At 34.5% G+C, this 11,981-nt stretch overlaps 1 protein-coding gene across 4 annotated transcripts in view; it reads right to left on the minus strand.

The window, feature by feature from the left end:
• The window catches only part of LOC116019741 (spermine synthase-like), a 10,965-nt gene extending 4,600 nt beyond the window's left edge, over nucleotides 1-6,365 (minus strand). The window contains exons 1-10 of one of the 4 annotated variants that reach the window (XM_031260059.1): nucleotides 6,195-6,365; nucleotides 4,944-5,186; nucleotides 4,776-4,820; nucleotides 3,333-3,409; nucleotides 3,106-3,228; nucleotides 2,601-2,705; nucleotides 2,442-2,514; nucleotides 828-899; nucleotides 513-708; nucleotides 161-291 (exon numbers count right to left, since the gene is read on the minus strand). In XM_031260059.1, coding sequence (XP_031115919.1) covers nucleotides 162-291; nucleotides 513-708; nucleotides 828-899; nucleotides 2,442-2,514; nucleotides 2,601-2,705; nucleotides 3,106-3,228; nucleotides 3,333-3,409; nucleotides 4,776-4,820; nucleotides 4,944-5,136 — 1,014 coding nt within the window. In that variant the 5' untranslated portion in view covers nucleotides 5,137-5,186; nucleotides 6,195-6,365 and the 3' untranslated portion in view covers nucleotide 161. Of the gene's footprint in view, nucleotides 1-160; nucleotides 292-512; nucleotides 709-827; nucleotides 900-2,441; nucleotides 2,515-2,600; nucleotides 2,706-3,105; nucleotides 3,229-3,332; nucleotides 3,410-4,775; nucleotides 4,821-4,943; nucleotides 5,187-5,848; nucleotides 6,087-6,189 lie in introns of those variants that run through there. The other 3 variants (XM_031260060.1, XM_031260058.1, XM_031260061.1) reach the window with 3 other exon arrangements.
• Between the last annotated feature and the right edge of the window lie 5,616 nt (nucleotides 6,366-11,981).

The raw sequence follows: 11,981 nt of genomic DNA on the forward strand, positions 1-11,981 counted from the left end.
TTCATGAATGATGAACATGTGCCCTTGGAGCATGCCAGACTGTTGCCAATGGTCCATTGGAGGAATAATATGCTAATGTTATGGATGAACTTTTTATTTTTAAAAGTATCAGAATGGTCTCATAACCATGAAAGATGTTTCCAGCCTTCAAAAAGCATACCTCAGAATTGTAAAACCTTAGTTCCCTGCGATATTGAAGCCGCTCCGTCAAGCTTTTCGATGGGATTGATTGGGTTCAAAAAATCAACAGGCGGCCCTTCAGTTGAGCATAACACAAACCCAATAACGCCACTGCAGACAACACAAATCACCTCGTAACAATTGAACTATTGCATTTCACACGTGCAAATAAACCCTTCGCCATGCACCTCCCATAGAATAAAACCCAGAAAAGAAAAGGGGGGGGGGGGGGGGGGGGGGGGGGGGGGGGGGGGGGGGGGGGGGGGGGGGGGGGGGGGGGTGTAGAAGTGTTGATGATGCAGTACACTCTTGCCCTTGATTATAGAAATTACCTCGGATATGTAGGAACACTGGTCCATGCATAGTGAACAGAACCCTTAAATGTTTCACGGCAAATAGCAATAATATCCTGAATCAGATGTGTGTGAAGCCACATACTCTCTGCCATGTTGCAAAGAACACCACCAGGTCTTAATGCTCTAGCTAATGTCTCAAAAAATGGTTTTTCTACCAGTTCCTGGGCAGGACCTGTGTTAAAAAAGAAGCGCAGGGGAATTAAAGTCTGATAAAATCAGTTGAGGATATAGTCAGCTCCTATACAAAGGAAAAAAAATTAAAATTAGTTATGAATGACACTCTGGACATACCAACAGGATCCGATGAGTCGACTATAATTGCATCATACTTGCCTTCAGGGGCATGCCTTAAAAATTCCACAGCTGTCAAAAATTACAAAATTTTTTAACACAATTCAGCTACAGATTTGAAAAATACAGTACTAAGGAGTGAAAGGTATAGGAATGCTTATTGAAGTTTAATAATAATAAAACAAAGCCCAAAAGCAGAAAGAGAATTTGATTAGTTAATTATTAATTAATTGATAAAAGAAAAATATAGTGGGGCAAAGGTCCATCTAGAATATCAAAAGCCTGAGAGAAAAACAAACAATCTATGTGCAAGAGTACATGTCCCTATCAATAGGTCAAACCAAATAATTTCTTTGCTTGTGTAAGTAGAATTTTGGTTTTTCCCAAGGCACAAATTGAATCCTTTTCTCTTAGAGCTCATGTTTTTGACTCCACTCAGGGAAAGGTAAGTGCCCCTCGATGTGATCCTCTGTTGGTACCCCATGGAGTGATGGTATCAAAGTCGAAGTCAATAAAGCAAGGGCTCAAGTCCATGTAGGGATAAGACAGTATTATTACTGTCAAGACCCAAATCAACAAAAAATGATGATTGATAACTTGAGGCAAGACCAAAAAACTGAATCCATGTTAGGGCCTGATGAACCAAATGCTATAGATAGTAATCATGGGGAGTTAAGTTTGGAGCTCTAAGGAACCATATCCCCATCCCCACAAAAAAAAAAAAAAAAAAAAAAAAAAAAAATGCAACCTCTCGTACTTGAAATTGACCCAAACCCATGTCCCATCTTGTTTAACTAACTTCATTTTCCTCCTAATCGGTTTAGTCACATCCAACACACCCAGACCTGATCAGCTGATAAACACTTTACCAAATGCTCCTGACATTAACCTAGTCTACCGCTGTGAGACCCCAAAATACTTTTCCACCAAAACGCTTATTTTATCAAGTTTCTAAATAAAATTATATGTATAATTTTTACTCCTAATTATTTTGCCAAATGAGTGTATACATAAAATATTTTAAACTCTTTATTTTAAATGATTTGGTAGAAAATATTTATGTTTTTAAAAGCCTTATTTAAAGCAAATATTTATTTACTAAAATCTTGACCCAAAAGTCTATCTGAGACGAGCTTGCCAAAATTATTTTTATACGTATCAACTCCTATAGCCTAAATGATTTTTTTTATCCCTAAGTCCAAACATTTTGTTTGAACCCAAAAACATTTCTAGCCCAAGCTTTAGCCCAAATTATACAATTTAGATACATATTAATATAACTAGTGTTTTCGCCCGTGCGTTGCATGGAATGGATTTGTNCCCCCCCCCCCCCACCCCCCCAAAAAAAAAAAAAAAAAAAAAAAAAAAGCTAGAAGGATTAAAGTTCCATTCACATGACAAGACCTTGTGGTCTAGTGGCACCCCGTTGCACTCCCATATGGAAGGGAGTGGGTTCGAGCCTCAGTGGAGGCGATTGTTGACTCTTAGTGCTTCAGTAGGTTGAGAAAGTAGTTATGAACAGATACTACATTGTAACAGAGTCAGTAGTACTCAAAAAAAAGTTCCATTCACATGCTAGAACCATTAAAACTCCATAGAGATTATTTAACATACCATCGCCAACATGAAGTTTGACTCGTGGGTCTTCAAAGCCGATAGCTAACTCCGGAAAGAATTTTTTGCTAACCTGCAACACCAGAATCACAGTATATCAAAATAATAAGTTGGAGAAGAAAAGCATGAGAAATATGGAGACTATCCTTTGTGACTTACATCTATAACCATTTTGTCTATCTCACAAATGTCAATAAGCTCCACAGAGTTGTGACGAGATATTTCCCTAAGAACTCCCCCATCACCACCACCAACAACAAGAACCTGCATTTGCAGTCACAGTTGTGGACATAAATGAAATTAGGAAAATGAAATAGAGAAGTACATGGAAGAAAAAAGAATAGCTAACTAGCGTCCAGAACTTCTACTGTACTCAGGAGTTAACCATTCTCTCCCTTTTCTAGAGACAAGAAGTTTTGCCAATTTTACAAGCAGGAACATATGGTATATTGACATGTAGATTTCAGGATGACATTAAAAATCTCCCTAGAATCCAATTCACAGCAATTTTGCACTTATGGATACTTGGATAGTGAACAATCAATTCAATCAACTGATATGGACAGTAAATGGATTCATCAGGGCTTTGAACTACATGCTGCCAAGTAGCATATACTAAGAGCTAAATAAACTGGAAGTCAAATTCTTGATAGTAACTCTTTACATTTTTAGGGGATTTGATTGAACACAGGGGAAGATGAGCTATCATCTCCTGATAGGCACATTCATCTTTGTCAGTCAGCTGAACAATGCCATCTAGCACAAGCACTTTCCCGTAAGAAGAAGACTGCAAGAGTGAATATAACATATACTAGATTCAGAACAACACACCCACAAAAAAGTCTATATCCACAGTTTTACAAAGAGTAACTTATAGTAAAGATGCTCAACCTTGAATACCAGAACCTCCTGGTATTCCGATCTTTCCTTGAATAGGATCTCCTCAACTTTGATAGAATGTGCTTCTCCTAGAAGCAAAGACATAATTAAACAATTATTGAGCCTAACCAATATACAAACAAGCATGAATGGAAACATATAAAACAAAATAAAAATAAGAGAAAGGGAAAAAATGTATAGTTAATCTAAATCGTATTATGCTCATAAACTGTCATTGACATATAATTACTTAATTGTGGATGTTTTATGATGCTAATCCCTAATCTAAACCGTATAGTTATTTTCAATTCACCAAAAGTTAGATGAAGACATAACACGTGTATGAGGAAAGGGAAAAGAGCAACTGCTGCTTTATTGATTGCACCTGCAAATCCAAAAGTAAGTTAACCAAGCTAAAATTTGTCCAGTTAATTCTTTGTGGTGGTAAATGTTGGGTAGTGAATAAGGAGAGAATGTCCATGTGAGGGTGAATGAGAAATTGAGAATACAGGAAAGTAATATCTTAGAAATGGCATTACTTCAAACAACGCATAAGTGGTGTCTAATGAGGAGGGGATTTGAGATAAAATCACTTAAGATAGTTTGAACATGTCTGATGCAGACTTATAGATGCACCACATAGAAAGACTGATAACCACTGAGCTCAAAGGCTCTCAACAAATTTAGTATTGAATAAAATTAAATAGAGATACAAAATCCATGTGGTGGAGCACAAGTAGATAGGGATAAAGCTTAGTTGAGTAAAATCAACTAGATCCTTTCCAAAACAAGTAAAACAAATGTTTTTGAGTCTAACATACTGTAGATAAATAAAAATGCAATATCAGTATGATTCTTTCTAATGTGAAGCCTAACTTAGCAAACCAAATACCAATGATAAAATGACTTAAGATGGTTTGAACATCTCCAAAGTCGTCTTATGGATGCACCAGTTGAAAAGAGTGATAACAGGAGCTCAAACTCTCATGACATATTTACTATTTACTGGAGATACAAAATCCATGTAGCAAAGCAGAAAATAGATGGAGATCAAAGCTTAGTTATTTTGTGTATAATTCCCAAAACAAGCAAAACAAATGTTTTTATTCCAATATACTGTGGATAAATTAGGGAAAATTATTGGTGTGATTCCTTCTAATATGTAGATTAGCTTTAGCAAACCAAGCAGCAATAAGATCAGAGCCACACTAAACAGTCACTTGCATATGACTTACTCAAAATATGCAAAAATGTGAAACATTATTTCTAATGAGAAATAGTATAAAATGATAAGAGTTAAAAGGTCATTTTATTGAACGCAAAAAATTTACGACTCCCAATGTTTTCATAGACTGAAGTCAAGGAGTTTTCCCTTTGAAATATGCAGCTAAAATAGATTCAAAATTGAATTGATGATAATAGCTGCAAAGGAGAAATAAGAATGAGAGGAAAGACCTGGCCACATTGGATTGTTGAAATACAACACCCTGTCATCTTCACCTGTAAGAGAGGCATAACATAGAAGAAATAAAATTTAAAATTAGCATTAAAATTAACCCAAATAAAACAGAACAAACTCAATAAACTCTGAAAAAAACAAATGAAGAGGTATATTATATTGACCAGAGGGTGAACGAGGTTTAGAGAACCATCCAGAGCAGACTGTTGAATGGGATTTGGCATCAGGCTCTGGATCGCATGCCCTAGCTTTCAAACAGCAAGAAGGAAGAACAGCCTTGTCTGGACCACTGGCATTACTCTCCTTCCCATCCATAGTCTTCTGGCATTCCAAACCTCTTCCTGCGTCGCCCTCCATATATGATCCTTTTCTTTTCCAGCTCCAGTCTCCAACAACCGAAGTATTGCCTACAACCAGATCACAAGAACAGAGTCACAAACATGATAAGGGGGTAAGCCCCAAGAGTAGCAACAGAAATACTCAACAACTACAGTGATCCTATAATTCTGCAATGAAGTTGGTCCTAGTGTTAACCTCCTAGCTTTTGAAGAATGATGCTAAAATATCAATTCTGTACTTTCAGGTCAAATAGTATAAAAGAGTTCTAAAAATTTAAAGAAAATGTCCATCTACCAGTTAAACAAATGTAGGTGTGTTTAGTTATACAGAGTAAAGAAACCCCTTTTACATACAGATATATAAAGCAAGAAAAGAGAAACAGAGGGGAAGCCAGGACTCGAGGTTCCAGGTCAAAAGCAACAGAATATGGCAGACTATCACTTTCACATGGAAGGCAAATCAAACTAACCAACCTAAATAAAATTTCTTTACTGGAATCAGAATAAAGAATAAAGTCCCATGTATGTCACACTGGAATTCTAATAGTAAAGTATTCTATTCAACTAATCAAGAATTAACACCTAATTACATTTGCACCAGCTGCGTGGATTTCACGCCCAACAAAAGTTGCAAAATACACATTGATTATTAGTTCCATCTTTCCTTCACCCTTAACCCCAAAAGGCCAAAAACACTGAAAAAACTTACAGACCATTTAAAGAAATCGAACCTTGAAAGATTTTGCCTTTGTAACTCGTACTGAAAATCCGACGCGGAGAACATACCATTTAAAGAGTAATGTAAAAGAAAACAGTAAAAAGCAAGTGCGGAAAACAGACTTTGCTTGAACAACAGATTAGAATAAATTTAAATTGGACTTTTGTTAGGGTTTTCCGCAACGTGAATGCAAAAACTCCAAACTCTTTTCCAATTTTTTGCTTTGTATTTACACTTGGGGTAAGAAAACGTAACAATCGGGAAATGGAAAATCAATACGGAGAGATAAATAAGCCCCCGCATAATAAAACCCATAAATGCAATCTGCAGAAGGAAATAAGGAAAGGAGAGAACCTTGCCTGGTGTTAATGGCGGAGAAACGGGTGATTGTGTACGTATACGAATACGTGGATTAGTAGTATGAATACGCGTGGAAGCAATGAGTAAGGAAAACTACGCGAAGAGTGATCGTCTTCTTCTTCGTCTCTGCGTCTCGGTAACAGAGGTCTCTGTTTGGAACTTTGAGTGAAGGAAGGCTTCAGTGCTTTCTTGGCCCTATATTAGCTCCACTTTTTTTGTTCTTTTTTTTTTTTTTCCTTTTGACAAAAATGCATTTTTAATTTCTTAATTCCACAATGGTTAATTTTACCAATTTGATTGACATGAGTAACCGTACACAATCTCAAAACTAATATGATTAGTACTTTACATTTTATGGTGTGTTTGGAAAGTAGAAAAATGACTTCTGGAAAATGTTTTCTAAAAAATGAGTCATTTTTCAGAAAATGAGTTCATTTTCGTTGTTTGGATGTACTTTGGAAAATTGTCTGTGTGTTTGGTTCATTTTCCGGAAAATGAGTAGAAATGTATAATTATATATTTTTATTATTTTATTTAAAATATAAAAATATATAAACTAATTTATATTTATTAGAAATAAACTTTTTTTTACAAAAAAACGTCGCACAACGCATTTTTTCGTTTCTGGAAAATGACTTCCGAATTTTTTGTCCGGAAGTCATTTTTCTAGAAAAATGAGCTCATTTTCTGTAGTCAACGGAAAATGTTTTCCGTTGACCACATTTTCATGATGTTGCCAAACACAAAAAGCCCGGAAAATGATTTCCAGAAATCATTTTCCGGGTTACCAAACACACTAATTGACCGACCTAATATGACCTTAGATTACTCTAGGCATGATGCGCGCTTAAAGGTAGCTACTCAATACATTCTGCTTAAACATCAACGTCTCATCCAAGCCAAGCAGATTTGGGTCACTTGGTTACCACCGCCGGAGGGGATCGTGAAAGTTAACACAGATGGCTCTAAAAGCTCCACCACGAGCATGGCAAGCGCATGTGGCGTTTTTCGTGACCATCAGGGATCATGGGTGGTGGGTTTTTACACGAAGATCAGACCCACAAACAGCTTTGCGGCAGAGCTCTGGGGCCTTCGGGAAGCCTTAAAAATTGTGGTTAACCGAGGGTTCTCCAAACTCCTTGCCGAAACAAATTCCAAGCCTTGAAGAATGACGACAACAGCTCTGCAACGGAGGTTCTTATAGCAAATTGTCGGCTCTTAATAAGCCAACTTGAAGTCTTCAAGCTTACGCATATCTTCAGAGAAGGGAATCAATGTGCAGATCGGCTGGCCAACATGGGACGAAACGACCAGTGGGGGACTACCATCTTGAATCTCCCACCTGATAAAGTGAAAGGCATCCTTGATCGTGACTCGAAGTCTGTAGCTGCCAGAAGGATTTACTAACTACCTCGCGGGGCGCTAGCCCCTCTCTCTCACCAAAAAAATAAAAAAATAAAATTGTCTAAGAAATAAAATTAATCATTTAAAAACAAAATATGTTAATATACTGTCTTAAATTTGTATTGGTATTAATACTTCTATTATTTTACTTATTTAATTAAACATTTAGAAATAACATTAACAAAAATTAATTTTATTCTGGAATTTTTGTTAGTAATATATTTTTAGAAACTTCAAAACTAATTTTACTTAATATAAACTTTTTAAGTATTGTATTTAAATGTTTAATTCAAAAAATAAAGGACATATTTTTTTAGGGGTTTTTCTAAAGATATATTTATTTGGTCAAATGGTTTGACCCACTATAATCTTATGCTTAAGAGACAAGGTGCTAAACCACCACGCCAACCATGTTTGTTATAAAGGATTATTAATATTTTTATTTTTAAATTATTAATTTCTAAATAAAATAAGTAATAATAATCAAATGTACTATAGTTGATTGGTAAATACGCACAATGATTACTCTTGAGATCACTTGGTCGGTTTGCTGAGAATTACTCGATTGGTCCACCAGAGCCATTTGATCAGTTTGTCATACTACTCGATCGGTCCGCTACGTGGCCCCCTTTAGATGCTAAATATCAGTATAACTTTTAATTGGGATGCTAAAATTGTTATTTATTATTTCATTAAAATTTTCTAAAACGTGATATGAAATAGGTAATCGCACATGTAAAGTTTTTTAGTTTTTTAGTTTTTAATGTCACGTGTCACGAGATTAAATCATAAAAAATGGACCAATGGAAAACAATTGATTATCAATGCGTCTGCTAAAAGAGAACGTATTCTGGCCCATAGGCAAGGAACGCAAATTTTATCATGGACCACATACCACCAAACATTGTGGTTTAATTGACAAAACGACATTGTTTTGATTAATAAAAACAGACAGATAAAATTGCCTTCATTTCGCACAACTGTAATTACCTTTCAAAACAATCATAGTATCAATTCAACACAACTACAGTATCAGTTCAACACAACTGCAGTTCCAGACAAATGAAACGGCCTCCGACAACTGTAGTATCAATTCAACCAAACTGCAGTATCAGTTCAACCCAACTGCAGTATCAGTTCAACACAAATGTAGAATCATTTGAGATGAACTGTAGTATCAGTTACGGACACAACTGCAGTATCAGTTCAACATAACTGTAGTATCATTTGAGATGAACTGTAGTATCAATTATGGAAATTTACGGGACCCGTTTCTCCCACTTATTGAAACGCCGTCGTTTTGTGACATTGATCCACAATGTATTGTGGACTGCGGTCTACTGTATAAGAACTGTAAAAAGGAATTGAAAAATGTACAAATAAGACATCAAACTATTTGAAAATTAGCAATTAAGTCATCGAACTCGAATAGCCTCCAAATAAGCCACTGAACTCATAAAAACAAAGCAATTAAGCCACTAAATTGGGAAAAAATACTGAAGAATTGTTAAGCTAGCTGATTATGTTTAAAAGTGTTTGGTAAAATTAGCTTTTTGATAAGCTGATAAATGTAACAAAATTTAAAAGGACATCTTTATAAAATTTAAATAGGTTTATTTACGTATTAAAATTTAACAGTTTGAAATGAAACTATTAGCATAATCATAATCTAGCATCACATAATGAAGTAACGATATTGTTACGAATTTCTTTCATCTCAATAGAGATCGCACTTAATCCAATACAATCATATTAATCACAGAGGCAGAGAGAGAAGAAGAAGAAGAAGATAAAAGGCCAAAATGATTTTAATTAGGATTTGTAAATTATGTCATTTCTTTAAAATAATAAGGATACAGATGGAAAAAAAAGTTAGGAAACCACTAAATTATTTTTGAAACGGTAACGTTACAAAATAAGCTCTTATTCTAAGATACTAGTTTATTTTGGGAACATTACTAAACAAAACTTATAGCTTATTAATGGTTTAAAATAAGCTATAAGCTCCTAAATAAGTTATGCCAAACAGAGTCTTAGTCGACTTGACTGCATCATGAGTTTAAAAAGAAAAGGTTTTATATAATAATAAATACAATGATGAATTGAGAATGAATATAAGTAGGGTTGTTAATGAACCGAATATAAACGAACGGAGGTTGTTTGTGTTCATTTATTAAGGATTTTGGAGTGTTCGTGTTCGTGTTCATTTGTTAAGATTTTTGAAAATCATGTTCTTGTTCGTTTGTTAAGAGTTCATTCGTGTTTGTTAATGTTCGCGAACATGTTCACAAAGTGTTCGTTAACGTTATCAAACACGTTCACGAACATGTTCGTGTACATTCATGAAGATCAGATGTTCGTGAACACTTAATTACCAAACACCTGCATATGTTCATGAACACAATTCGTTCGTGAACTCGTGAACAAGATATAATTTACGTTTACCAACAATAACCAAACAAACAACACAACTATATATGTTTGCGAACATTATTAAACGAACACTTAACGAGCTTGTTCGCGAACATTACTAAACGAACATAAACGAGATTGTTCGCGAACATTATTAAACAAATACGAATGAGCTTGTTCACGATATTTTAGCAAACAAGCTTATTGCTGCTCAGACTCAATTTGTTTATTAACCGATCGAGCTCTAAATTTTATTTGTTAATGTTCATTTACCTTAATAAACGAATGGTTATCGAACACGAACACGAGTTGTTTGTCGAAAACTCTGTTTGCTAACACCCTAAATATAAGATATATTAGGAGAGAAAAGATTGGAATAAAAATTATATTCTAGAGGAAAAAAAAAACATTTTGGGAGGTGTAGGAAAATGATTTGAGAAATCACAGCGTTGATGCACGTGTGAAGAGATCTCACATTGGCACCAACTCTGATCCACTCAACAACTAACGCCATTCCCGTGTGTAACGGCTTCACCATCCATCACGTTTTCAGGTATGGGCCAAAACAGATTTGGCATTTAGCTTAGACCCACTTTTATTATTCTTTTGCCCCTTTCGATACCCCTATCAACCAAGACACCACATTTGTCGTACCAATAATTCCATCTACCATTTCAGGCAACTTTTGTTTTTGCTTTTATATATAATCATAATGATAATAACCATTAATGTGAGAACTATTGGCAAATCCTAACTATAAATTTAATAGTTGAAAATAAAGAAAAATAAAAGAAACATTAAAAAAAATGATAGTAAAATATTTAAATTTGAAAGTTTGTACGAGTAATATTTATGAAAATGACTCGAGACATTTTTTTATACCTTATTTCCTAGCTATTGATCATTTCAAATTGACGAATCATATTATTTTACAATTCTCACTTAGAGTGTTGTTCTTATATGACCTGATTATATATATATGTGTGCGTGTGTTCAAGTGATTAGGTGAGAACATGTTATTATGTAAAAACTCCCAAAGTAAGATTTAAGATGGCCTAAGTGATATATTTTATTGTTTATAAGAGAAAGCAGTATTAATTTTTTAAGCTAACTCAATCCCAACAAAGATTACCATTTCAAGATGAGGTGGCCTTCTCCCTTTTGTTTTTAATTGTTTAATTTTAACTTAGCTTGCAAGTGTTCAACAATTGTAAAGTCACCTGACAAAAGATTGCATTTTATACTTTTTAAATGATTATTTTACTATTATTTTTTCAAATTATTATTTTACTATTAATTTGCTATTATAATAATAATATTATTAAATGGAATGCGAAAGAGGAATTCGTCATGGCCAATCGCCCTGACCGCTAGTATCCTTATTCCTTACCATAAAAAATTTGGGGTATTTCTATTATTAGTGTACAACTATGAGTATAGATACTAAGCTACATGATTTTTACTATTTTGTTCCCTTACTTTTGGTCATTGAAATTAGAGCAGTCAAAACAAGTCATTAAGGCCGGACTGATCCGCTTTTAAACAAACGGTATTTTGCATAGCCTAGCTCACTTAGGGATGGATTAAGTGGCTAAATGGGCAAACTTCATGGAGCACCAAAGTTGATATATCACTTGCAAGTGACCAAGCTTTATAGGCAAAAGCCACATTTTCCACAAGATTATGTAATGTAAATGAACATTTTGTCCAGTGACAATTTTCACAATCGTTCTACCACAAGGACTAAAAGTTGCAATATCTCTTGTTGGGATATCTAATCTTATTATGAATATATGAATATATTATACTCCGTATTAGTAAATCCGTCTGAACTAAAAATCTAAACTAATAGTTATATATATTGTCCATTTACGTTTAATATATAAATGTTAAGCATTTTACAAATTACTATCAGTAAATCAATTTTTAAAAAATATATTCAGGAAACATACAATTTAAAGCATGGAGAA

Source organism: Ipomoea triloba, chromosome 5 (assembly GCF_003576645.1).
Source record: "Ipomoea triloba cultivar NCNSP0323 chromosome 5, ASM357664v1".
In the NCBI taxonomy this organism is placed as follows: Eukaryota; Viridiplantae; Streptophyta; class Magnoliopsida; order Solanales; family Convolvulaceae; genus Ipomoea; species Ipomoea triloba.